At 45.0% G+C, this 27,847-nt stretch overlaps 1 protein-coding gene across 7 annotated transcripts; it reads left to right on the top strand.

The window, feature by feature from the left end:
* Positions 1–1,259: 1,259 nt before the first annotated feature.
* SERPINB6 (serpin family B member 6) lies at positions 1,260–26,417 on the top strand. 7 transcript variants are annotated; one of them, XM_008515747.2, is made up of 7 exons: positions 1,260–1,639; positions 11,188–11,362; positions 14,055–14,204; positions 17,242–17,359; positions 18,121–18,263; positions 25,486–25,641; positions 25,883–26,417. In XM_008515747.2, the coding sequence occupies exons 2-7, from the start codon at positions 11,198–11,200 to the stop codon at positions 26,285–26,287; spliced, it is 1,137 nt and encodes a 378-aa protein (XP_008513969.1). In that variant the 5' UTR covers positions 1,260–1,639; positions 11,188–11,197; the 3' UTR covers positions 26,288–26,417. The 7 variants fall into 7 exon arrangements, with proteins under 7 accessions (XP_008513969.1, XP_070440076.1, XP_070440075.1 ...); XM_070583975.1 differs by lacking the exon at positions 1,260–1,639 and adding an exon at positions 1,653–1,754; XM_070583974.1 differs by lacking the exon at positions 1,260–1,639 and adding an exon at positions 1,717–1,950.
* The last annotated feature ends 1,430 nt before the right edge of the window (positions 26,418–27,847 follow it).

Here is a 27,847-nt window from a genome sequence, read left to right as displayed (position 1 = left end):
ACAACACAAATGGCCTTCAGTGGAATACAGTGCAGCCATGATACGGAATAAGGATGATCTGGAATACAATGCAGCCATGAAAAAAAGTAGGATGATCTCTATGTACCAAATTAGAGAGATCTCCAAAATGCATTAAGTGAAAAAAGCAAGTTGCAGAACTATCAATAGGTGATAGATAGAATGCTACCCTTTTGATAAGTAAGCAGTGGAATTAGAAGGTATATATTCATGTTGCTTATTTTTGCAAAAAGGTAAGCTGGAAGAATAAACCTGAGGCTAATAAAATCAGCTGAAAAGGAATGAAGAGGACAAGGGTGGAAGTGAGAGAACTCTGAGTCTTCCTCCAAAAACAAAATGAAAACAGTCACAGCTGGGGAAGAAAGGCATGGTTTGCTACTGGCATCTAGAGGGTAGAGGGGCCTGGGAGGCTGTTGTCAACCTTAAAAATAAAACAGCCTTTTTTTTCTTTTTTAACCAGCAAAATGAGTTTACTCGGGAATAGCCAAAGAATTGAAATTTGAGATGTGCGTGCTATGGCTGACCACAGGCAAATCAAATAATCAAAGGAGAGGAACTTATCTTATGGGGTAAAAGAGGAAATTAGAAGGGAAGTCCATTGGAGAAAAGTAAGAGTTCTGGTTAGTGATGCTTTCTCATTGGATGAGTTGCTAGGATAGTCATTTCTGTTTGGGATGCTACGTACGTTTCTTCTTGTAATTGAGGATTCTTTCCTATTGAGGACTTCTGTTGGGGTCTGTAATTAACTATCTTTCCTGTAATTGACCTGGAGTGGTACTGTGTGGGACCCCCTTCTGGCCTCTTGACGCCTTTTTTTTTTGAGGAAGATTAGCCCTGCGCTAACATCTGCTGCCAATCCTCCTCTTTTTGCTGAGCAAGACTGGCCCTGAGCTAAGATCCATGCCCATCTTCCTCTACTTTATATGTGGGACGCCTACCACAGCATGGCTTGCCAAGTGGTGCCAAGTCCACACCCGGGTTCCGAACCAGCAAACCCCAGGCTGCCGAAGCAGAAGTGTGCACTTAACTGCTGTACCACCGGGCCAGCTCCTTGACTCTATTTTTAATGAAGTTTCTCTTAATTTTCATATTGTTAAACATCTTATAGTGAAAGGAGAGCCGTCCTACGACAAAGAATTACCCAGCTCAGACGCCAATAGCGTTCAGGCTGAGAACGCCTGACTTAGGGTCAGGACAGAGGAGGCAGTAAACAGTTTGAGGTTTCTAAAACTGAACTTCTCGTTTTTAAAAACTGGCTAGCATTTTCCCCACCTCCAGTCACCTGCGCCCTTTGTGTTCTCCGACAGGAGATGGCAGGCAGGGATTCCAGAGGCATTTGCGTAATTTGCCCGTACTCTGGAGTGTAATTCACATGGGCCAGAAGAGTACTGGAGTCTTTGAACACGCAAGTACTTTGTCCATTTTAAATTCCTGTTTTGCGCTGTCCAACTCGAGCTCATATACCACGAGGTGGCACTTTTCTGGTCTTGAGAACATAATTCACAGTCTCTACAAAGACAGTAACACGCTGGTCGGGTCGCGCACTGTCGCCCCCGGCTTGAAAACCTCCATAGGGTCAGGCTTCCCCCTGATTCACCAACCTGGTGGTTCAGTGGACGAGGTGAGTGCAACTAGCACCAGAAAGGACGCGCGGCCCCTCCCGCAGGGGGAGCTGGTCCGGGCTCCGGGCTGCTGGGTGGCGGTCAAGGTGCAGCGGAGTACCCAGCGCACACCTGGTAACCTTTCTTCTCCGCCCTCCTCCCTGTCCCCACTGCGCAGGGCCGCCCCTGGCTCTGGGGCGAGCGGGGCGCTGGTTGGTTTCCCTGGACTCGGCCCGCCTCCCGGGCCGGCCGGTATTTGAGGCCTGCAGCGGCTCCGACGCCTCCTGCCCGCTGCTCCGCTCGCTCCCGGCCGCGGCGTCCACACTGTGGGGTACGCGTCTCCTGTGGGATCCGCTCCGGCCGCGGGGATCGCTCAGCCGCTCCACCGGCTGGAGAGCGCCTAGGGGCGCGCGGCCGGGAGGGTGTAGGCGCGCGGTGCCGGAGGCGCGCGGCGGGTGGGCGTGGGCGCGCGGAGCCGGGGGCGGGCGGGGCCGGGGGCGCGCGGAGGGCGGGCGTGGGCGCGCGGGGCCGGCGGCGCGCGGAGGGGCTGGCGTGGCCGCGCGGGGCCGTGACCCCTGCGCTCCGGGCGGGGCGGGAACTGGGGCAGGAGTTGGGGTGGCGCGGGTTCCGCTCGGGTTCCCTGCAGGAGTGCACGGCCGGCTGCAGATGTGACGACGCCTGGTGAGTTGTACACGGCCGCTGGGCCCAGCCGGTGACACGGCACATCGTCCGCACTGGGGATGTGCAGCCCCGCGCCGGCATGGGGGCGGCGCCGAGCCTTCCAGGCTGCTGCTCCCGGCCCCTGTGCCACAGGTGACCCCCGCTGCCTCAGGTGACCCGGCCCGCCGCGGGCCTTGAGGCCGCAGGCGCGCGCCCTGGACGCCGGGCGTTGGGTGGGCTGGAGGCCGGAGCGAAGCCCAGGGGTCAACGCCAAAGGTGGCGCCTTTGCACTGAACGTGCAGCTTGGTCTTCCTGCCCATTGGGTGTGGCTTGCCTCTGGAAGCGGCAAAGGTTCAAGGTTGCTCAGACCTGCAGGGATGATCGTGAGGACCTTCCTAGATCTTATTACTTCTCTGTTGTTTTTTAACTCACTCGGGGAAACTATTACAAGATTTGGTGTCTTCCGTGCTAAGAGGACATGGGGAAGATTTTTAATCATACTTGGGGTTTGCATGCTAGATGAAATTGGCACTTGTTACTTTCTTCTCTTTTCCCCCCCATAAAGCTCAGTTTTGGAAAAAGAGAAATGTGGAAAGTTAATAGTCACATGATGCTGGGAATACTCAGATGCTAGGGGGAAGCTGGGTCCTCTTGGCACTTTTGCCTCTGGGGCCTGGTTGTACCTGATGCCAGGAATGTGACCCGAGGCCTCCTGCGGCTTCCTCCCTGCTGTGGTTTAGGACTGCTGTGGTGGTATGAGATGGGACAGTAACCTTGGGTCAGGTCCTGCAGCATTGTGTTGCAGGGGTAAATAATATGCCCGGTGATTAGCATGAATGACTGCTGTTATCAGTAGTAGAGGGTGTGTGCCAGTATTTGATGACTACCCCTGACTAATTGCGTCCTTGACTTTATGCCATTACAGAGAAAGGGTGCAGTTTTAGTCATACTTGGCCATGTAAACTAAGATTTAAAGTCATACAAGGCCAATTCCAATCCAAGGCATTTACTACAATTCAGCATATTACAGTTAATTCCAGCCAGTTACAGTAGCGTGAAATTAGAATGAATGGAATCACCATTCTTTTCTGTCACCCTACATCACACCAAGTGTATAAAACCCCAGGGAAGACCATACACCTTACATTTCCAAGCTTCTTGGACCTGAGATTGGGTCTAGATATCAGAAGAAAGAAAATAATGTGTAATTCTACCCACTTTTTTTTGAGGAAGATTAGCCCTGAGCTAATATCTGCTGCCAGTCCTCCTCTTTTTTGCCAAAGAAGACTGGCCCTGAGCTAACATCCGTGCCCATCTTCGTCTACTTTATATGTGGGACGCCTGCCACAGCATGGCTTGACAAGCGATGCGTAGGTCCGCACCCGGGATCCGAACCAGCGAACTCTGGGCCACCGAAGTGGAACATGCAAACTTAACCACTGCACAACTCAGCTGGCTCCTCTCCCCACTGTTTTTTGAATACACACCATGTGCCAGGCATTAGTTTTCTTAACCCTCACAGAAAATTTATCAAGTAGAAGGAATCATCCAATTTACATGTTAGACAATTGCTGCTCAGAGAAGTTAAACACACAGACACACACACATTGCATTAGAAGACAGAGGTAAAGCAGGAGCTCAAGTCCCAGTAAACCAATCTTTAAATGGTTAAGTTTTGTAGGAAATTAAGGCATCCTTAAGGCAAGAAGCACAGTTAAGTAATGACACCTTAAAAAGTTATTAAGACTCAATCAGTTGAATAAAAGCAATTATGAACATTAACTATTCAAAGTTATTGGTGATGCTACAGGGAAAAATATGGTGCTAGGATAGATTTGTTAGACTTGTTTTCTATATGTACACATGCATATACACATATTTAAAAAGTGATTATTAAAACCTTAATACTCAGTGTTTATGTTCATGATTAAATTACTTTTATTTTTAAAAGGTACACTGTTGTTAAAACAGTAAATAATTTTGAAATCTATAATGAATTTTGTGCATATCTGTGTGTATGTGTGTATCTGAAAGACACTTTGGTGTCTTACCTACTGAAGCTAAAGACCTCGGGATGTGGAAAGCCATTGATAGGTGTTGAGTTTGCAGTTGTATGGGAGGAAGACATTTCCTCTACCCACTCTAGGTCCTTCTGGCCGGGCGATGAAATAAATTGACATGAGACAGAATAACAGGAGAAAAACAAACAAGGCTTTATAACACGTATACAGGGGAAAGACTCAGGCAAACTGAGTAACTCGCCAAAATGGCAGAGGTTCTCATCTTAAATACCATCTTCAGCTACAAAGGAGGATGTTGGGGGTTGGAGAGTCAGTTGTGGGAGATCACCAGAAAAGCACAGTAAACAAGAGTAAGGTTATACAGATTTAAGTCCTTGCCTTACGCAGTGATAAGAGTTTCTAGAGATGTGGTAATCCCCCTTCTTCCTGGTACAGAGAGGGAGACACCTTTACAGATGGAGATTTCCCTTACAAATGTAAATGTCTCCTACAAAGGGTAATTACTCCCTTTCAAAGTTTCTCTCATGTCTGCAGTTTTTAAAAGCAACCAGCCCAAAATAATCCTCATGCCCTAGAGACATATCTTGAGGTGGCCAATTCCAATCCCCCACACATTGTGAGATGTGCATCCTTATCACTGGTGTGTTCCTTGAATGGGTAAGAGAAATCCCTCAATATAAATTCTCATCAGATTGCTTATAATTTTCTTTGATATTTGGTATATCTTAGTAAGTGGTAAACTGTTTAAATTTGGGTTTATTTTTCTTTCTTTTTTAGGATTAAGATCTCTTTAATTTTTTATGATTGATTTTATTAAGAATTTATATATTATTGCAAAGTGCTAGTGAAAATTGTTTTATGGTTATTTAATGGTGGGGTGTTTTCAAATTCATGTTTTAGGACAAACAAGGATTTTAATAAATGGTACTCAATGCTTGGGCATTTATTTCACAATTAAAAGAGGGACTGGGTAATAGCTGAAGAAATGGCGCTTAGACATTAGAATATTGTTTTACTCTGCTCACAAAAATAGTTTGAAATTTGTGACCATGTATGTTTAGCTTCTTTCTCTCCTAACACTCTGCTAAGATGAGTCAGGGAGTCTTGTAAAGCATTAAAAACATGAGGACAGGGAAAATGAGAGAGGAGACAGAGTGGACAAGAGATGTCAGAGATTTTTGGAGGAGGAAGGTGACTAGAGGAGGCGGCTTGGTGCCAGTGGAGGGAACAGCCCAGAAGGAACTGACAGGCTCAGCTGGAGGCCCCAGCACGTGGAGAGCCAGGCGTGAACTGCTGGGCTGCAAAACGGGGCCTTGGGACAAAGTGTGTTGACAGATCGATTTGACCCCCATCTACCGTCCCCGACCCTGGCAAGCAGAGGACCACCCGCCCTGCCTTACCCAGCCATCCAGTAGGAGGTCTGGGGTACCTGTACTCAGCCTACAGGATCTGATGCTCAAACTCAGGGACCCCCAGGCAACGGGCTGAAACCAGGGGTTTAGATCCAGTAGAAACTCCCCAGCCCCTACCCTGCCCGCTTCCAGAACACCACCAGCAGCCCGACCAGAGGGTTCCTCCATTTGCTGGTTCCTCAACAGAAAAGCTACTGACCCCTTGATCACACTGCAGTGAAACAGGATTACCAACATTGTTTTGTGTTTTCCTCTTAAATATGACTGACATCAAGAATTGTCAGGCATTTGTGGAAAGCCTATGTGTGAAAGAGAGAGACCTAAATAAAGCAAAGCAAATACCAACCACAATAACAAAAATACCCCAGAAAAAGAGAGATGAAGTGGGGAGCAGAAGGCAACTCAGTGAGACTGTGATTGACATTCTCCAAGGAACTGCAGTGGAAGGCAGGAAAGACACAGCAGCAGAGAACAAGAAGGCCTTGGAAATTAAAAATAGAATGGCTGAAATTAGAAAAAATCAGTAGAAAGATTGGACGATAAAGTCATGAATGTCTTCCATCTTTGTGATGGAAAATGCAAGGGGGAAGCCCCGAGCAGAGCTTTCTGCCTTGGCAGTGTGCGGGCCTGCCCATCCCAGAGCGCCATACAAATAGCAGTTTGTGTGTGTGCTGAGACTCAAGAAGCTTGGGCAGTACCCAATGAGCTCAGTCTAAGAGGTCTAGTACCTGACCCATAGGAGGTGCAGAAAAAGAGAACAGAGTCGGGAGGAAACTCACAAGTGCCTTAAAAATTTTTCCCAGAGAGGAAGGGAAATTTTCTTGAATTACTACATTGAAAGGGCCCCCCCAAGCGCACAGCAAAATGAATGAACTGGGCCATCAGAAGGACAGTCATTGTGACATTTCAGAGTATCAGGGGTAAGGATAAGATTCCATACACATCCAAAGAGGGTGAGGGATGGAACTGGGGTCAGAATGTCGTCAGACTTCTCAACAGCAGAGCTGAAGACTGGGAAGCAATGAAGCGATGCCTCAAAAAGTCAGAGGTGTCAGACCCTGCCCAACTGTCAGTCATATGGAACGGTGGAGTAAAGACAGTTCAGACATGCAAGAAATCAGAACATACGTATTCTGTCTTGGACAGCTCCTGGACAGTCTGCTTCATCAGAATAAGGGAGGGAACCACGAAGCAGGAACACTTTGGGGTCCAACCGAAAGGATCTCACTGGCGGAGGGCTATCCCAGAGCAGACAGCAGTGCTGCACGCTGACGAGCGGAGGGTCCAAAGTGGAATGGCATCGATGCTGTGGCTGATGAACGGGGCGGTGGACGCGTGAGTGTGATGAGAGGGAGGGCAGTTCACTTGCAGCCCAGATGAACGCCTCTAGGTGCAGTGATGTTTTAGAAAAGCCAGGTGTATAAAAACTTGAGGCGGCAGTCGCCTTCACAGCATGGCGTATTAGGGACTTGGAAGGGAACATCTCTCCAGCTTTGTCCGTGCTGCGGCCTGACAACAGTGCCCAAGCTCAGGCTCCTCAAAGATTCGGAGTTTGTACTGTATGGCTCTTGCCCAGTAAAGGAAACCAGGGGAGAGGCTAACGCCTCTTGTCTTTGGACTGGAAAAAAAACCTCAAAACCGGTTTGTAAGCCGTTGTTGCCGTAAAGCAAGGATGTTTGAAATTAACGTCTCAAGATAAAGTGACCGATTTAGAGAGGACCCCACTAGCCCAGTTATGACAATTTGAGCACCAAGCAGAAAACAAACATCAGCTAATTGAAATATATTGTTTGTAAAAAGCCATGAGTCCATTAATAAGTTCAGAGGAGGCAAACAAAATGAGCTTTAAAAAGACCGAATTTCAATAATGTTTGAGGACGTGCTGTGTGATAATTCCTCTGTGATTACTGTGTAAGAAGATTGGTTACAAAAGAACCTAAACGCCTAAAAATTAAGCTAAAAGACTTATAGCCAAGTTATATGATAGAACTCTGGGTTATACAACCCAGATGGAGGAAAACTCAAATGATACTTCATTTTCAGGAAAGAGGCTGGTTTACAAGGAACTAAGATTTGGTGTTTGGCGGAGGCCTTGTGAAATCCCAGTGAGGAGGCAATGGAAGCTCCCAGCTGCCCTCCTCAAAAGTGCTTGGCTTTCTGAGTGCTGGCTCCGAGAAACAGACCGAGAAACAGACCGGGTGGCTCAGGGATGGACCAGGCAGCCTGTGTGCGCTGGCCCGGGCCCTTAAGATTAATTTAGCCCCAGAGAACCATTCAGATAAGCATTACTGTCCCCTTAGGAAAGCTATAAAAAGACACAGCAAAGATAAAATAAACCCATGGTGTTAACACCTGTGTGCTAAGTGTCGTAACCATTGTACTGTTTTGTGTATTTTTAAACATGTTTGAAAGTCTTAGGAGATTCTAGCTTACTAGATTTGTAAGTCTTAATTTATTAGGTTTATAGAGGCTTAAATGTTTAGTAAGGTTTGGTTGTGAAATATGTAAGTTTGCTTTAAAAGTTGTTTAGAGCATTAAAAACTGATATATTAAAATATGTAATCAATGCTTAAATATTTAAGAAAAAAATAATTTCTTTGCTGTGTAAGCATTGTGTTTTGTTTGAGAAAACAGACTGACAAACAATTAATTGACTGTTAACTAAAATATTTTAGTAGGGAAGGTTGTCCCGGCTGTGGGAATTCCTCTTTGGGGATGAGCATGCCCGCGCTCACCAGCAGGGTGCCGGGCTGTGGAGGGGAGGAGGGGCTGGTGGGTTATTCCTTGGGTCTGAGCACATGAGAAACGACTGAAAGGGCTGAGGGACCTGTAGCACATTTGGGGAAGTTTGCCATAGGTACACAGAAAACTAAAGAAGGGGGGAGCAATGTTAACGTAAGGATAAGCAGTGTCGGTAAGGACGTGCATTCCCAGTGCACTGCCTGGCTTAGCACTGAGTGCCACGGAGTCATGATCCCGCAGACCTGGGGATGGGAAAGGCTGAGGGCAGCCGGGTAAGAGCGGTGTCCTTTGTAACATCTAGCACCATCTGGTTTTAAACTTGGTGCATGTGTATTAATTTCATGTAAAAAATTAACCAAAGAAACCCCTAAAAATAATATAGGCATGTTGTAGAAAAGGTGAAAATGCAGAAAAATATAAAAAAAATAAAAATTACCCATAATCCAGAAACATTTGGTGTGCAATATTTCCTTCTACTCTGTCTATAAATTATGCTATGTACTTTTCTTCCTAATTTATGTGATAAGATTGAAAAATTATATTTCTAGTTTTACCTTTTTTCACTTAACTTGTATATTCCCATGGTATTACTATGATTTAAAAAAAATTAATTCTTTCATTAATACCCCACCATGGATGTGACAGAATCTAAGTGGTTCTCTGTTGTTGGGCACTTAAAGATTTTTTCTTGCAGCATATGAACTGCTTCAGTAGTTGTTTCTGTGCATAATAGTTTTATCAGTACCTATGAATTTTACAGCTAGTGAAATTCCTAGAAGTGGAATTTTTGGTTCAGATGGTATGAATGTTTTCTTGTGTTTTCTTTTCTTCCTTCCTTTGTTTTTTACATAGTTCTAAATTACACTCTAGAAATATTGGTGTACCAATTCACACCATTATTTGCACACTATAAGAGGGAATATATATCTTACTTTGTCAGTATTGGAAATTAATGATTTTTGAACTCTCAAAGTTCATGTTTTAAAAAGTACTTTAATTTGCTCTCCACATATCTTTTTTTTTTTTTTTTTTTGGAAGGCTGTATGCCATAGCGATTGAGGGAGTGGACTCCAGAGCCACACAGACCTGGTTTCTGGCCCTCGCTCTGCTGTTGCAGCCCTGTGACCACAGAGGGAGACACTTAAAGAACTAAGGCCCCATTTCTTTGCTTGTCGAATGCTGATATTCTCAACCTGCCTCATAGGGTTGTAAGGATCTTTTAGGAAAAGTGCTAATGTAGGACCTAGCGCATAGTGTATGCTCAAAAAAGGATATTTATCATTTTCTCTGAAGTTAGAACTTTTTAATGAATTATTAGCTGTGTTTTTCTTTTTTTGTAAATTTGCTAATGTCCTTTGGAATCCATTTTACTCCATTGTCTTATCAGTTTTAGGAGTATTTCATTGATTCTGGCTCCTTGTCAGGTATTCCATCACATAGTTTGCCAATTATTCTTATTTCGTCTTATTTCTGATGATTTTCCTTCTCATTAGGTTTCATGAGTTGTATTTGCCTTGGCCAGAACTATCAGCACAAAGCTCACAAGCGTCAGATAAGAGACATCCTGTTCCTGTGTGGGAAACAAGGGAAATACCTCCCATAGTTTATCATCTGTGATGGTGATGGTGGCAGAAGTAGATAAACCTTGTCACATTAAGGAAGTTTGGAAGCATCATTTCCTGTTTGATTTAAGGACCCTTATCATGAGTGGGCTATTCAGTTCTCTCATGATTAACATTTTCTGCTATAAGATTATCCTGCATGTCTTGGATAACCCTCCAGGGCATCCTTGATTTATTGTTCCTTTTTTATTTAGCAATTTTTATAGGGCATGGATATAATTTTCCCTTTAACGGCCAACAGCAGTCGTTTCTAAGTGAGAGACAGAGTGCTATTACTGACTTCACTGTGGGCTTTGAAGGTTGAGCTAAAGTTTTTCTCTTTCTGCTTTAATGTTAACAATTGCGGGATATTAAAGAGGGGAGGGAACACAGGTGGTCTGGGATAGCCCCTTACTCATACAGGGAGCAGAAATCAAGTCATTCCGGGTCCAAGAACTGGGATGGGCAGGAGGGCCTGGGCCTGGGGACAGCAGAAGGGCCTGGGAACAGGGCCTTAGATTTGGGCTTTGTCACATGTAAAAGTTTCCTAGAAGGAGAATTGAGGGTCAGAAGTGCTTGTTTTTAAGGCTTTCATACCCCTTTTGTGTGGTTTGAGTTATCTTTTATCTGAAGGCTCCAGGTCATCCTGAAAGGGGGTCTTCTCTCTCACATTATAAAACATTCAGCTGTCTTTTCTTCTGTGACTTTGTGATTGGATTTCTCATTTTGAATGATTTTTAAATTATAAAATAATATGTATAATCCCGTACAGCACACCAGACAATACAGAAATGGAGCAGAATCCGGGACCCCTTTCCTCATCCCCCAGGCAGTGACCAGGGTGAGCAGTAGGGTAGGCGTCCTTCCACACTTTCTCTGTGTCACACACAGGTGTAGAGATTCAAGTCCCCCTGGTTTCTTCCCCCAACAAAACAGGATCACATTCTAGACATAACTGTTCAATTTCTTTTCACTTAACACTGGAAACTCACAAAATAATCTTGAGGGCCCCAAAGAGAAAGAGAGTTTTGTGTGTGTCCCTATTTGCTCATTGAACCAAATAACAGAGTGCATTGCAGTTGACATGTAAGCCTATATTCATGTGACACTGATTTTAAATCCATTGTTTCAGGCTTGCTATCATGGATACTCTATCAGAAGCAAATGGCACCTTTGCCTTAAACCTTTTGAAAAAGCTGGGTGAAGACAACTCGAAAAATGTGTTTTTCTCACCCATGAGCATCTCCTCTGCCCTGGCCATGGTCTTCATGGGGGCAAAGGGAAACACCGCTGCCCAGATGTCCCAGGTATGTACCTGAAGCCATTTCTGGCAACAGTAAACGTCATTATTTCTTTGTCATTTGAGCTGGCCTTCCGTGTTTCAAATCTCTTTAATTTAAGTCTTCCGTAATTTAAAACTTGCTCTTGCCAGATAACTCTGCTAGTGTCACAGGGGTGTGGACAGAGAGTTGTCAGGGCAGGACACTGAGTCCTGGGCGGGCCCCCAGGGTGAGTACCTCTGACCTGTTATGGACGGAGGGCTGTGCTCCATTCAGAAGAATGAGAGGTTTCACCGTCCGCTGGTAGCTGGTACCCAAGCTTGTGAGCAAATGTAGAGTCACAAGGTCCAGGTTGAGTCCTGTGATATTCTTTGGGTATTGTCAACTGCTTTTTGATTGTTAGAAATTTCTATCTTGGTTTTCTCATTTAAGTGTAAAACCTTAGACTGGCGCTTGTCAGCCAAAAATGTTTTCAGTAGTATTTCAGTTATTTGTTGTTGAGTAACCATTATGCCAAAACTCAGCAGCTTAAGATGACGATTTACGTAGCGTGACTCTTGGTGGGTCGGGCACTGCTTTGATCGTCTTGGCCCCAGCTGGGTCACTGGTATGGGGCCTCGGCCTCTTCCGCGTGGCCCCCTCCATGAGCTGCCTCGTCCCCTGGGCCTTCCACATGGCGTTTCTCTGGCAGGGTGGCCTGGGCTTCCTTACAGCACAGTCCCCAGCTTCCAAGAGGACAAGCTTGAATGTGCAAGTGTGTATCAAGCCTCTGATCTGTCACGCTTGTTAATGCCTCACTGGCTGAAGCCAGTCACATGGCCAAGCCCAGAGTCAGCCCGGGAGGGGCTGCGTGAGGATACGAACACCGAAGGCATGGCTCCTGGGGACAATGATGACTGCCACAGCCTGCCCTCTGGCCCCTGATGATTCACAGCCCTCCCACAGGTGAGGGGCCCTTGCCCCTCCCACGAGCCCGGAGTCTCAGCCCACTGTGGGCCAGGCTCTGGCTTGGTGTCCAGGAGGAGCAGGGCTGTGGAGGCTCCTCGGTATGCTGCTTTGGGTGCAGAGCTTTGTGAACTAAAGAGACAAATTATCTGCCCCCCAACATACAGAGGTGAGGTGAGGAGGGAAAACCACAGTGGACAGTCCCTTCCGAAATGGTGGGGGAGGTGTCTTGGTCTGATAGGGTTGCCATTACAGGAAGTACCACAGCCTGAGTGGCTGGAACAGCAGAAATTTATTTCCTCACACTGGTGGAGGCTGGAAGTCCACTGCAAAGGGGCAGGCAGGATTGTTTCTTCTACACCGTTGTAGGATTTCTATATGCCAGTTAGATTCCATTTCATTGGACAAAAGCATGTGCACAGACCTGTGTGAGGCAGGATGCTCTGTGTTGGGTGGGAGTCAGGGTGCGGGGGGACAATGTCCTTAAGATGCTTAGAAGCCCCTTTGTCTGGCCAAGAGGGTCCGTGAGGCACTTCTTTAACCTTTCTAACGTTTCACAAAGTGGATTTGGATCCCACTCTTGAGACCCATGCCTGGGATTTGACCTCTGCCCTGAGGCCGTTTCTTACTTTGAGAATCATTTGCCAGCTGGAGAGGCTGGGAATGAGAAGCATTTTTATTTTCCACCCAGCAAGTCCTAGGTTGGAAATATGTCCTTTAAATTCTGCTTGGAAATGAAACAGTTCCTTTTTTGGGTCATCTTGCTCTTGCCATACTTTACCCTAGGCAGCTAAAAAAGCCCCATTCTTCCTGGACATCTCCTTAGCCAGCTCCGTGATGCACTGGGGAATCACTGCTGGTCAACGTCCCCAGATCTTGTGCAGTCCGTGCCACCAGCTCCTTCTCTCCAGCCTGCAGTAGTAATCTCCTCACTGTCCTTCCAGCCTCTGTGCGCAGTCTCCTCACTCCCTCTCCTTCCACCCTCTGCCAGCTGTGTGGGTCCAAAGCCAGTGCCGCTGTTGGGGATTTTCGTTATGTTTCTTAGAACTCCACATCTGGCTTGATGCGTGCATCTTCTATGGCTGCAGAACAAACCTTCCCAGGATGTAGTGGCCGGGAATAACCATGACTGATTATTTCTTGGATTCTGTGGCCTGACCCCATAGTGCCAGCTGGGATCCTTCATGATCCAAGAAGGCCCTGTGACATTCTGGGTCCTTGGTGCTGGCTGTTGACTGGAGCCTCTGTCCTCCTACCAGTGCTCTCCCTCTGTGGTGTCAGCTCTCCAGGGCTTTCTGCGGGGCCTCCGGCAGGATAACTTGGACTTCCTCACACCATGGTGGCTGCGGCACGAGAGAGCGAACATGGAGCTGCCAGGCCTCCTAAGGCCAGGCCTGGAGCAGTAACTCTTGTCCTGCATTCTGTCGGTCAGAGCAAGTCACAGGGCCAGCCGAGACCCAAGGACATGGGGAGAGGCCGCAACTTTGGTATCAGGAGTGGCCTGTGTTTGGAGAGATGGGAGGCCCAGTTGGCAGCCTTAAACTTGCAGACAGACTGCAAGTAGTGAGCACACGGGACCTGGCACGCATTTCTGCTCCTGCCCATACTGGCAAGGCTCTGGCTCCCTCAGGAGGTGTTCTGGGCAGGGAGCCTGGGTGGCTTTTGAGCTGTCATGAGGATCTGGCCAGATGCTAAGCTGAGTTCAGTGTTGTTTCCATTTCCTGAACTCGAGGCATATTGAAGTTGTACATTTTTATTCTGTTTTTGATTTCAGGTGCTTTCTTTAAGTAAGAGCGGTGGTGAAGTTGGAGATGTCCACCAGGGTTTCCAGTCGCTTCTCAGCGAAATTAACAGGCCTGGCACGCAGTACTTGCTTAGAACCGCCAACCGGCTCTTTGGAGAAAAGTCTTATGATTTCCTCTCAGTAAGTCACACTTGCTGTTTTTCACTAAGAAAGCAGAGATAACAAGGCGAGCAGGGGCGGGGTTGCGTGCGGAGCAGAAGGCTGTGGGCTGGGAGTTCACTCAGATGGGCGCAAACTCAGCCCCGTGTGCTAACCTCATGCACTTCCTTTAACTCTGTTTTGGTTTTATCCTCTGTAAAATGAGCCTTTTAACAAATTACGTCCAGATTTTTGTGAAACTTAAATGAGATAATTATGAAGGGATTAACATGGAGCATAGCACAATTCGAGATGAATTGGCCAAAACTAAAGTGTTCAAAATGAATATTTCCAATCATTGTTTTTCACATATTGGTAATTTTTTGTACATTGTAAGACTTGTTCAACTTTTTACACATGTAAATATTTTAATTGTTTTTTCCAACAGATTTTTAAAAAGTTTTTATGTGTCTAAATATGCTGGTTCTGTTTATTTACAATGCTTTCGTGATTTTTTTCATTTTTCAAAAACTACTCGAGTAATATGTGAGTATTCTTGTTATATAAAATGCAAATAAAGCAGACAAAGCAGGAGTCCTCACACCCCCTTTTCCACTCCCATTTCTCCCCTCCCCAGTGTAAGAGCTTTTCTAGCTTTGATGTATACCCCCCTGGACATACAGAAATTTGTTTTGTGGGATTTTTCCCTATGTAACGGCATTATACCGTACATCTTGTTTTGTAATTTGTTTCTTTTCATCTGACACTGTGTCTTAAGTTCTTTTAATCTCAGTGTATGGAGACCTGCCTCCCTCTCTTGACTTCATCTGGAATTCTAAGTACGGACATCCTGTAACGTAGATGCCATGACCCCATTGGGGGGCATTTAGGTTGTGTCCAATCTGGGCCATGCAGACAGTGAATGTTCTTGTCCGTGGTTTTGTGCTGTGTGTGTATGTTCCTCCAAGATGGATTTTTAGAAGGGAGAAGGCAGTGAAGCCTTGAAGTGTTCGTGAATATTGCCAAATTGCTGTCCAAAACGCTGTGGCCATTTACATTCTCTCAGGAATATGAGCATGGCGCTCATTTCCACCCACCACCATCAACACTGCATGTTGTTAACCTTTTAAATTTTGATTATTAATGAGATTGAACAGTTTTTCTTATGTTTATTGAGCATTCATCTCATTTTCTGAGAATTGCCTATTTATATATCCTTTGCACATTTTTCTCTTGGGCTCTGTGTCTTATTGATTTATGAGTTTTTTATATGTTTGAGATATCAATCATTCTGTTATATGATTCTTTTTTCATTATTTTTCTAACTTGTTTCTGACTCTGCGTTAATTGTTTTAAAACAATTGGTATAAAGTGAATGTTGTCAGGCATGAGGTCAAATATTGGTAAGATTTGTATACCCCGGTGTGACTTTTTTACTTATTTTGTATCAGTCTTAGTTACTATCTATGTTATGGTTGTCTTTTTATAAGCCTGAGGTAAGAAAAACAAAACTTCGAATAAACACAAAGATTGGCTGATCTTCTTTAATTTTTCTTTTTTTTGGCAGCTATTTTAAGAAAAATGTTGATATTTTAAATGTTATTTTGATATTAGAATATAAAATAGATTAGAAATATTTGCCAATTATTTCTCATTCATTTAGTATCCTAAGAATCTAATACCAATTGCAGCATATAATTAGATACTCCTTTAGTTTGATTAGTCCTTGCTTATGAAATAGTAACTTAAACAGCGGACAGTTATTTTCAGATGTGTTTAAAACTTACAGAAATTACCACAGGGTGTGGCAAGTTGGCAATGTGTGCGTGACCAGTTTGCTTCCAGACTATTTTGTTAGATTGAGAGACTGAAAATTTTTTTGAGAGTGTTGATCAATAAACAGAGCAGCAAAATTGGCAAAGCGTGAACTGTGAGGGTGGAATGGGACGATCCCCCTCCGTCACCAGCGCGGTGTCTGCAGCCTGCAGGGGATTCAGCACCGTCCCTGCAACGGTGCTGCTGATGGGAACTCGTCCGGCCCTCAGGGCGGCCCTCTGAGGAAGGCTGCGCCGTGTCCTCACTGAACAGAGACAAGGACGCTTAGAAGGACAAGGCCGCTTTTCTGAGGTCACACAGCTGAGAAGTCACGGGACTTCTTGTGTTCCTGGCTACTGTGCCACGTTGGCTGTCTAATGCTATGCTGAAGGGGAAAGTGAAATCCTGTAATATAAAAACAATCCTGAAAAGGGGAATTAAATATTTAGCCCTAAGCTGTTCAAAACAAAGACTGGGAAACCATTCCATAGTGCCTGTCAACAAATTAGTTATTTCAGTCCATTCACTTTCCATCAAATTTTCTGCTTTTGTGTGGATAATGTGGGTGTTCAACCTAAATATCCTTGTCATCATACACTCTATTAACAAAATATAGTTTAAACCTTCTTTGAGACTCACTCACACTCTAAAACTGAGCCGTCCGAAATGGTAGCCACTGGACACATGTAGCTACTTAAATTTCAGTGTCATTTACTATGTTAAATACTCAGTTCCTTGGTGGCACTGGCCATATTTCAAGCGCTCAGTAGCTGCAGGCGGCACAGTTTTGGATCATGCCGATTGAGAACATTTCCCTCAGCGCAGAAACACGTGGTGGAAGTGGTGGGGTAGAATTACACCCTTCCCCGCATGGTACGGACAGGCCCTGTTTACAGTCCATTGTTGCGAAGCGTAGAGGGAGCCGTGGCTCAGCAAGCACACTGGCTCGTCAGGAGGGACCAACTGTCGCTGTTCACCTCAGTGTCTCCGTTCTTACCTCCTTGATGCACAGCTACTCCCTTAAAGCAGCCAGCCGTTCATGATGTTTATGTGATATTCAGACCACTCTTTACTTAGTTTATAAGCTAAATTAAATGTAGCTGAAAACTGAGAAATTGGATTTTAGGTTAATTCCTTATATTTTTTTGTATATTACGTATGTAAATCCTAAAATTATCGATGTTCTGATTTGGCATAATGAAGAAATCAGCTGTTGGTGTTAATTATTTTTGTGGCCATGCGATTGTCACTCTGTATCTCCTAGTCTTTTAAAGATTCCTGCCACAAATTCTACCAAGCAGAGATGGAACAGCTTGACTTTATCAGTGCTACAGAGGAGTCCAGAAAACACATAAACACCTGGGTAGCCAAGAAGACAGAAGGTGAAAATATATTATTCTATTTTAATAGCATTTTAATCAATCTTATTATAGTTCCTTCACAAGCCCATCAGATGTAAGCAAGGATGATTTTTTTCTCTAAATAACTGTAAACTTACAAGATCTGCTGCTGAAATGTTGTCAGTGTACGATGTTTTCTCTAGCTCTTCCCTGTTCTTTTCACTATATCTGTGATGTCTCCTAATGTTTGGTATACATCTTCCAGCACAATCCACCCTTGAATTTTTTGTTGTTAATGTTAATAGTCTTTCTTTTCACACATCACATAAAGAAAAATTTGCCCTTCATGTCTCAAGCTGTCCCCTGCCCCATGCTCATCCTCTGCGGATCCCCGTGCGTCGGTGCAGGGCGCTTGGCCCACCCCCACCCCCCCCCCACAGGTCTTCCCTTCAGCTGTTGTTTACACTGCTGCGGCCTCTCACCTTGTGACCATCCTTTAAGTTTCTTTCTTTATGTCATAGGCACCAGGCATTGCTTTCTATTGTGTGTGTTATGAATTCATCCTGCTATTTTGTTCCTTTTGTGTTTTATTGAAGTGATGGTATCTTTCTTACCAGAGCTTTTTAAGTTTTTGTTGCTGTTTTGAGGACAAATATCCCTTTACATGGTTATATTTAGGGGATAGTGAACTTCTTTATTTGTGCACTCGGCTACCTAAGGAGATGGCCTACTCTGAATGTCATCCTCGATGCACGCATCAGGAAGCTCTTTTAGCTAACTGGTTCTTTTCATTCTTCTTTTAGGTAAAATTACAGAGTTACTGTCTTCAGATTCAGTGGACCTGCTGACTAAGCTGATTCTCGTGAATGCCATCTACTTCAAAGGAAACTGGGACGATCAGTTTGACAAACAGCAGACCAAGGAAAGACCGTTTAAAGTCAGCAAGGTGAATCTTTTGCAATATCAAAGGAGATTCTTGGAAACAGTCCCTGTGTTCCCATTGGTTTTTAAAACACGTGAGAAGACTCACCTCAAGTAACTTGTGCTTTACGCGGTCTTAGGCAGCCCAGCAGCCGGCTCCCCAGCAAGCCTTGGGGCCTTTCTCTCGCCCTCCTCCTCTTCTGTGTCGTCAAAGGTGGCTACATACGCCTAGGCCCGGCTCCCCATATCACCTGCCATACTGTTGCCAGGTGTTCTACATGGCAAATCTGATGGTGTAGCTCTCAGGCTTAAGGGCCTTCTTGGCTTCCCAGAACTTTTGGGAGAAAGTTCAAACGCCAAAATATGATGTACGAGGCTCTTTGTAGAGCCGTTCCTCCGTGTTCTTTCCCGTCGGCAGCTGTATGCTCTTTCCCTCCCAGCAGCGCCTGGAGGCCTTCCCTCCAGTCCTTCCCCCAGATGGGTATCTGTACCCCTCCCCTGAGCTGTCACCTGCCCCCTGTGGGTTCCCATGGCAGCACTGCAGTGGTTGAATGACTGTTTTCTCAGTGCTGAACGCCCTCTGAGGGCACATTGCTGTCTTACAAATGCCTGGCATGTAGTTGTGCTCAGTAAATACTGAACAGATGGCCGGTCTGCAGTCTTCTTTGATAGTAAGGATAAGACAAGCACCATTTCTTTTTAAAGAAACAAGCAAACAGAAGGGCATGTGTGTAGGCTAGACACTGAGTCAAGCTCCCTCCAGCTTTGAAGATGTTTTCTGCTGGTGGCCCTTTATCTTTCTCTCACTGAATCCAGTGTATTCTTTCTTTTGTTTTTATCTTTAATTGTAGACATTTTTGCACATACACCGAAGTAGACAGAATAGATTGATTACAGCCTATTCTTGGTCATTGACCATAAGTTAGATCTAGACCGACTTGAGCCTGAACCTTCAGTTTCTCAAGAAATATATTTTCTTTCCAGCTTTATTCTGAAATGAACTGCCTATTTTCCCCTGGCTAAATTATTTCTCTCTTGAAATTAGTCCTTAACAAGATGTATGTTAGGACTTTCTTCAAGCACAAGTAACAGAACACCAGTTCACTGTAGTTTAACTCCTAGAAGTGCTCCCCTAGCAGGGGCCTGGGGGTGCATGGAGAGTGGGGCTGCTGTGGCTCTGGGGGGACGCTCTGAGGGAACCAGCTATCTCCCTGCTCTGCCATCTTTAGCACATGGCCTGCTTCCTCATGGTCAAGGATGGCTCAGTCATTGCATCCACAGTCCGGGCAGGAGAAAGGGGGATCGACAAAGGGCGAGATCAAAGCCTGCTCCTGTGGAGGTTCTGCTGTCTTATTCAGAAAGAGAAACCTTCCTTGTATGTCTGCTAGGCCAGAACCATTTCATGTGGCTTCCGTTAGCTACGGGAGGCGAGGACTTCTGTCTTGCCTTCTTGTCTCTGTAGTAGAGAAAGACAAGTGGGAGACAGTTTGCAGTGGGTGTTGAGGGCCTATGGGGGAGGGTGTGCCTGACAGCAGGCAGATTTTGAGTTGCTACAGATTTTCCTTTTAATTCCTTTATTTCTAAATAAGATGAAACTTACTATACAATTGTATATTTATTTAGTCATTCAGTTACTAAGATTGGATCCTTATATATGTATAGTTTTTTAATCAAATAAATTTGACATGTAATAATGTGTAAGTTTAAGATGTACAGTGTGTTACTTTGATACATTTATATACATTCAGGCATCACTTAACGATGGGGATATGTTCCGAGAATTGTGTCATTAGGCGATTTCATCACTGAATGTCAGAGAGTGCACTTACACAAACCTGGATGGTACTGCCAACTGCATACCTAGGCTGTATGATACTAATCTTATGGGACCACCGTTATCTATGCAGTCTGTGGTTGACTGAAACAGCGCTACGTGGCACGTGGCTGTATTGAGATGTAATTGCCAATGTAGTGATACTTATCACATTATGTATTTATGTACACTCCTATTGTCTACATTCATTATACTGTGCATTAGATCTCTGTGGCTTATTTACTACTTGTTACGAGTTTGTACCTTACACACCATCACTCTTACATATCTCCTGGTAACCACCATTTTACTCTCTGTTTTTTACAAGTTCAACTTTTTTAGATTCCACATACAAGGGATATCATACAGTACTTGTCTTTCTCTGTCTGACTTATCTTGCTTAGCATAATGTGCTCAAGGTCCATCCATGTCATTGCAAATGGCAAGACATCTTCCTTTCTCATGGCTGAATAATATTCCATTGTGTATAGGTACCACATCTTTTTTTATCTCTTCATCTGTTGATGGGTATTTGGATTGCTTGCATATCTTGGCTATTATGAATAATGCTGCAATAAACATGGAAGTGCATATATCTCGTTGAAATTCTGTTTTCAGTCCCTTTGCATGTATTCCCAGAGGTGGAATCACAGGATCATATGACAAGTCTCCTTTTAATTTTTTGAGAAAGCTCCATATTCTTTTCCATAGTGGTTGGACCAATTTATATTCCCACCGACAATGTATAAGGGTTCCCTTTTCATAGCCATCCTAGTGGCTGTGAGGTGATATTTCATTGTAGTCTTTTTTTTCTAACTGAGGAAAATTACGCTGAGCTAATATCTGTGACAGTCCTCCTCTGTTTTTTGGTATGTGGGCCACCAGCACAACATGGCCGCTAACAGAGTGGGTGTAGGTCTGTACCCAGGAGCCGAACCTGGGCCACCAAAGGGGAGCATGCTGAACTTAACTACTAGGCTACAGGGGCTGGCCCTCATTGTAGTTTTGATTTGCATTTCCCTGATGATTAGTGATGATGAGCATCTTTTCATGTGTCAGCCATTTTGGCGTCCTCTTTGGAAAAATGTCTAATTCTTCTGCCCGTTTTTAAATTAGGTTATTATTATTATTATTATTTTGTTGTTATTAATTGAGTTGACTGAGTTCTTTATATATTTTGGCTATTAACCCCTTATCCTTATATGCAAACCTTATATAGTTTGCAAAAATTTTCTGCCATTCTGTAGGTTGTCTTTTCATTTTGTTAATTGTTTCTTTTGCTGAACAGAAGCTTTTGATTTTGATATAGTCCATTTGTTGATTTTATTGTTTGTACTTTTAGTCTCATGTCCCCAAATTATTACCAAGACTTGTATCGATGAGCTTCTTCCCTACATTTTCTTCTAGGAGTTTTATGGTATCAGGTCTTATGTTTAAGCCTGATCCATTTTGAGTTAATTTTTGTGAGTGATGTGAGCTAGGGGTCTAGTTTCATTGTTCTGCATGTGTTTCTTCAGTTTTCCCAGCACCATTTGTTGAAGAGACTATCCTTTCCCCATTGGGTATTCTTGGCTCCCTTATCAAATATTAGTTGACCATATATGCCAGTTTAATTCTGGGCTCTCTATTCTTTTCCATTGGTTGACGTCTGTTTTTGTTCCAGTACCGTACAGTTTTGATTACTGTGGCTTTGTAGTATAGTTTGAAATCTGGAAGCATGATACCTCTGGCTTTGTTCTTTTTTCTCACCATTGCCTTGGCTATTTGGGGTCTTTTGAGGTTTCACACAAATTTTGGGATTGTTTCTTCTATTTCTGTGAAGAATGCCTTTGGTGTTTGGATGGGGATTGTGTTGAATCTGTAGATGACTTTGGGTTATATGGCCATTTTAACAATATTAATCCTTCTGATCCATGAACACGGGATGTCTTTCCATTGGTTTGTGTCATCTTCGATTTCTTCCAGCAGTTCTGTAATTTCCATTGTAGAGCTCTTTCACTTCCTTGGCTAAATTTATCCCTAAGTGTTTTATTGTTTTTGATGCTGTTATGAATGGGACAGTTTTCTTTATTTCTTTTTCAGATGCTTCATCATTAATGTAGAGGAATGCAATTGATTTCTGTATGTTGATTTTGTATCCTGCCACTTTACTGAAATCATTGATTAACTTCAACAGTTTTTTTATTGATTCTTTGGGATTTTCTATATATAGGATCATATCATCAGTAAATAATGGTAATTTTACTTCTTCTTTTCTGATTCGGCTGCCTTTTATTTCTTTGTCTTGCCCAGTTGCTCTAGCTAGGACTTCCAGTGCTGTATTGAATAGGAATTGTGAGAGTGGGCATCCTTGCCTTGTTCCTGATCTCAGAGAAATGCTTTTAATTTCTCTCCATTGAGTATGATGTTAGCTATAGGTTTGGAATATATAGCCTTTATTATGTTGAGCCAGGTTCCTTCTATGCCCAGTCTGTTAAGGGGTTTTATCATGAAAGGATGTTGTATTTTGTTAAATTCTTCTTCTGCGTCTATTGGGATAATTATGTGTATTTTATCTTTCATTTTATTGATGTGATATATTACATTTATTGATTTGTGTATGTTGAAGACATCTGTGCATCCCAGGAATAAATCCTACCTGGGTGTACAATCCTTTTAATGTGTTCTTGAATTAGGTTTGCTAATATTTTGTTGAGCATTTTTGTATCTATATTCATCAGTGATGTTGCTCTTTAGCTTTCTTATCTTGTGATAGGGTTATCTGGTTTTGGTGTCAAAGTAATGCTGGCTTCATAGAATGCCTTTGGAAATCTTCCTTCCTCCTTGATATTTTGGAAGAGTTCAAGGAGGATTGGTGTTAATTATTCTTTAAATGTTTGATATAATTCTCCAGGGAAGCCATCTGGTCCTGGAGTTTTCTCTGTTGGGAGTTTTTTGATTACTGTTTCAATCTCTTTACCTGTTACTGGTCTGTTCAGATTTTCCTTTTCTTCCTCATTCAGTCTTGGTAGGTTGTATGTTTCTAGAAATGTATCCATTTCTTCTGGGTTATATAATTTGTTGGCATACACAGTCATGTGTTTCTTAACAATGGGGACACATTCTGAGAAATGCATCATTAGGCGATTTCATCGTTGTGTAAACATCACAGAGTGTACTTACACAAACCTAGAGGGTGTGGACTACTGCACACAGTCCAGTCCCCCCACTTTCAGGTGGTTGGATCTCTTGGGTGTCCTGATATGCTGTGCAGATGCACTTGTTTTTTTTTGGTTATAGATGTCCTATTAGTTGTAAATCAAAGGGGAGACAAAAAGAGAGCAATGCCCAGTGCCATGATGCTGGTGTCACTCTGGATCCCATTATTGTACAAGATGGAGTCTTTGGGCCCTGGAGGTGCAGTGGGAGAAACTGCCTAAGGCGGGCATCGACAAACTATGTCTGCAGGCCAAAGCCAGCCCACTACCTATTTTTGTTTGTTTGGTTTGGTTTCTTTCTGAGGAAGATTAGCCCTGAGATAATATCTGCCGCCAATCCTCCTCTTTCTGCTGAGGAAGACTGGCCCTGAGCTAACATCCATGCCCATCTTCCTCTACTTTATATGTGGGAGGCCTGCCACAGCATGGCTTGTTAAGTGGTGGGTGGGTCCGCACTTGGGATCCGAACCGGCAAACCCCGGGCTGCCAAAGCGGAACCTGCGAACTTAACCACTGCACCACCAGGCTGGCGCCCCACTACCTATTTTTTTAAATAAATCTTTTTGGAACACAACCATGCTTATTTGTTTATGTATTCCATTGTACAACAGTGGAGTTGAGTAGTTGTGACAGAAACTGTATGGCCCACAAAGCTGAAAATACTATCTGTCCCATAACAGAAAAAGTGTGCCAATCGCTGGCCAAGGAGGTGAGTGAGGCAGCCAAGGACAGGGGGCTGTCTTGGCTGAGGCTAGTGCAGGTAAACCTCAAGGAGCTGCAGACAAAAAGCAGAAACAGAAGTGTCTTTGGTTTTTTCCATTCAGTACAGAGTCGTGTGCTGTGCCAGAGAGCTGGAGGCTGCAGCACGCCTCGCACTGTGCCTGCCACCTGGGGCTCAGTAAATTCACAGGCGCTGCTAGTCTTACTTTACCCAGGAGCCAGGAGCTGAGGAGGCCTGTTGGGTAGGCTGTGGTCGCCGTCCTCTGGCCTTTCTAACTTTCTGGCTAGGGATGACAAATGCAGTTTTTTCTAGTACGATGTGTTAGTTTTCCTGGCCCTTGCAGTGTTCCTGTCCTTTAGTTGTCTGTTCATTTATTCAGCAGATGTGGCTGAGGGCCAGTGACGTGCCAGGCTTCATGCTGGGTGCTCTTACTGTGTGTACAAACCAGCGAAGCGTCCCTCCTCTCATGAAACTCACCTTTTCCTGGGGGAGAGACAGGAAGCGTAAATAAGAAAAGAGGAGCGTGTGAGATGGGGGGAGTGTTCCAGAGACAGACACAGAGGAAGAGCAGAGGTTGGGGGCACAGCTCCAGGGTAGCGTCTGCACTGAGTGGAGACTAGAATGTGGCGAGGGGGTGTGCTCTCCAGGTCCTGGGGGACAAGCTTACTGGGCAGAGATAGAATGGCCTGGTTTGCCCTGGGAACCGTCAAGGGGCCCCTGGGACCGTGGCCCCAGAGGCTGTGGGGATGAGCTCTTGTCACCATTACAGATCACTTTAAGGACGTCAGCTTTCACTCACCCTTCCGAGCCCGCAGGATGCGATCTGACTTAGGAGGTGATTGCTGGGTCCTCTGGCCGGTGTGCTGAGAACAGTTGTAGGAGCGGAGCTCAGGGGCAGGGAGACCACTTAGGAGGTTGTCGCAGCGACCCAGGGCCAGGCTCATAGAAGTGGAGGTGGAAAGGACAGTTCGGATTTGGGTTGTATTTTAAAGGTAGAGCCAATATAATCTGCTGATGAGTCAGATGTGGTGTGTGGGTGACAGGAGTCAAGGATACTCTAGGATTTTGACAACGGGATGGATGGCATCACCATCAAGTGGGATGGGGGAAACTATAGATGGAGCAGACCCGGAAGGGAATCCGAGGAGACCGGTGTGACATGTGACACTGGACGTTTCTTTTATGTCCGGATACAAGTATTAAGTAGGCAGTGAAATATATGAGTCCGGATTCAGGGGAAGAGGTCCGGGCTAGAGAGAGAATTCGAGAATTCTCTGTAAGGTCACAAGACTGAATGAGATCACCAAGGGCAAAGCAGTGTAAAGATTGAGCCCTGGGTACCCCAGGGTTTGAGGGTTGAGGCAGTGAAGACTAGCCGGCAGAAGAGGGGACTCATGTGGTGTCCTGGAAGCCAAGAAAGTATTTTTAGGGGCCCAGAGTGCCCAACTGTGTTGAATTTGTCCATTGTGTCAACTGGGTCTTGTTTCAACTTAATGTTTCTCTGTTTCTTTCATAGAATGAGGAGAAACCTGTGCAAATGATGTTTAAGAAATCTACCTTTAAAAGGACCTACATAGGAGAAATATTCACCCAAATTCTGATGCTTCCCTATGTCGGCGAAGAGCTGAATATGATCATCATGCTTCCGGATGAAAACACTGATTTGAAAACGGTAAGGACTGCTAAGCAGTAACAGTGCCGTGATGGCACGGGAATCATGTCTGAGCTGCTGCTGAGCATCTCCCCGTTCCCCAGCGACCTGGATCTAGGCCTTCACTACATCCCGGTGAAGCTAGCGTCACCGCCCACCACTGCCATCTCGTACCACACAGCCCAGAGCATTCACGTCGTAGCAGATGGTTCTGTTGGACAGCGCTGTGCTACATCTTACATCTTCAACTCTCTTCTTCTAGGTGGAAAAAGAACTTACTTATGAGAAATTCGTAGAATGGACGAGGCCAGACATGATGGATGAAACAGAGATGGAAGTGTTCCTCCCTAGATTTAAGCTGGAGGAGGATTACGACATGGAGGCTGTCCTTCGTAGTCTGGGCATGACTGATGCCTTCGAGCAGGCCAGGGCAGACTTTTCTGGAATGTCGTCTAGGGCAGACCTGTTTCTGTCCAAAGTCGTGCACAAGTCTTTTGTGGAAGTCAACGAGGAAGGCACAGAGGCCGCAGCCGCCACTGCCGCCATCATGATGATGCGATGTGTAAGAATCATCCCTAGGTTCTGTGCTGACCACCCCTTCCTTTTCTTTATTCAGCACAGCAAGACCAATAGCATTCTCTTCTGTGGCCGATTCTCCTCCCCGTAAGGAAATGCTCGGCACTATGCAGAGCCCTTCTTCTGTCTCCTGTGACCCACTTTTCCTCTGACACTTCACAATGTGCCTGCAACCCAAAGTGACCTTTGGTGACAATCTAAAAATAAAAAGTGGTCAGAAATCTTGTGTGTTTGCATGTCAAATGTTTTCTAGGATCTGAAGTTGCCATTCAGGGGGTCTGTGGTCACCTGGGCAGGCGCAGCACTGGCTGCTTAGCACATCACCCCTGCTCTGAGAGGCACCGCCCTTCCCCCCTCCCCCCTGCGTGAGCCCCTTGGGTCTTCACCTTGGACAGACTGTCGCTCTCACAGCTGGCTGTGCTGCTCTTCTCCACACACAGGAGGATAAATGGGGGCTCTCTCTCCTCTACTCAGTGGCACTGCTAGTGAGAGAACAGGATGCAATGGATGCCACGCAGAGCTGCAGGAGCAGGTCTCAGAGGCCCTTGGGGGTAGCCGGGAAGCCAGCACAGAGGCAGGGAGAGCAGGTAACTCAGACCCACAAGCACTCAGTCCTGTTTCCCCTGCGTGTTTCTGCTTTTACCGTGGTTTGCTTCATGGGGTCTCTGGTCACACACCTGTTCAAATGCACAGCCGTCCACTTTCCCTGAAAGTTTAAAATTGCTACCAGAGGCCAGAGATGATTGGCAGGTTCCCTTCATGGTAATGTAGTTTAAGAAGACAACTTCAGGAGTATACACCAGATGACTTTCTAGAGTCCTGCAAGTATTAGAAACAAAAGAAGCAGCTAAGGTTTCTGCGGCCACCTGGGTTACTTGCTGGAAATGCGATCACCATGCTCAGCGATAGGGAACCGATCAATGCCTGAGCTCCAAGTGGGAGGACGGTGCTGTGTTCCAGGGCGCAGCCACAGGACTCTCCACTGACCTAGCTGTGATCATCAGAGCCTGGGCTCCCTGTAACTTAACCCTTGCGACTCATATTTTCATTCTGTCACTGGTCCTCTTTCCCTGTTGCACCCAAGCCAGCAGCTTAGCCATGCGGAGAGACTGGGACGAGGAAATGTTGATATTATGAGTAGGATGAGGGGGAACCAGAGGCTATGAGAGGTTGCTGGTTTATGTCACTGTCATCCTCCTCCCCCTTTGGACAGCACTATTTGTATTTGCCTAGTGCAATAGTCTCTCCCCACCAGGTTTTAAGGGGTCTGTCTTCCCTTCCCCTGGATGAGAACTTTCAGGCGCTATCAGCAGTAAGTTATGAAGATGAAGCCAGTGGTCCTATCTGTTAGAGACCCGTGATAGAGTAAGACCGTCGCCATGTGAAGATCATGATGCACTTAGAATAAACAACAGCACCTGCTCTAAGAGGCTCAGTGGGTCTCACTGAGTTATTTCATTTTAGCTGCCTGTTAAATTGCCTTTGAGAGTTATCACTCAAATAGACGATTTTAGTAAAAAGCACAGTTGTCTGAATAATGCTTCCACGTCTTTCCTGAAATTGCACTAGAAGACATTTCCATAATGTGCAGTGTTTCTTTTAAGGATTTATGACATGAAGCCCTCCTAGGATTTGATTTTAGGAAAACGTT

The sequence above is a fragment of the Equus przewalskii genome, chromosome 19 (assembly GCF_037783145.1).
Source record: "Equus przewalskii isolate Varuska chromosome 19, EquPr2, whole genome shotgun sequence".
In the NCBI taxonomy this organism is placed as follows: domain Eukaryota; kingdom Metazoa; phylum Chordata; class Mammalia; order Perissodactyla; family Equidae; genus Equus; species Equus przewalskii.
The sequence above is the reverse complement of the archived record's forward strand: the minus strand, read 5'-3'. Positions and strand labels throughout refer to the sequence as shown.

Excerpts from the sequence above, each read along its gene's own strand:
- SERPINB6 (XM_070583973.1), top strand. The coding sequence starts at position 2,380 with ATGGGGGCGGCGCCGAGCCTTCCAGGCTGCTGCTCCCGGCCCCTGTGC. Across the intron at positions 14,205-17,241 it reads AGTCTTATGATTTCCTCTCA|TCTTTTAAAGATTCCTGCCA; the intron begins GTAAGTCACACT and ends TGTATCTCCTAG. Across the intron at positions 25,642-25,882 it reads AAAACACTGATTTGAAAACG|GTGGAAAAAGAACTTACTTA; the intron begins GTAAGGACTGCT and ends CTCTTCTTCTAG.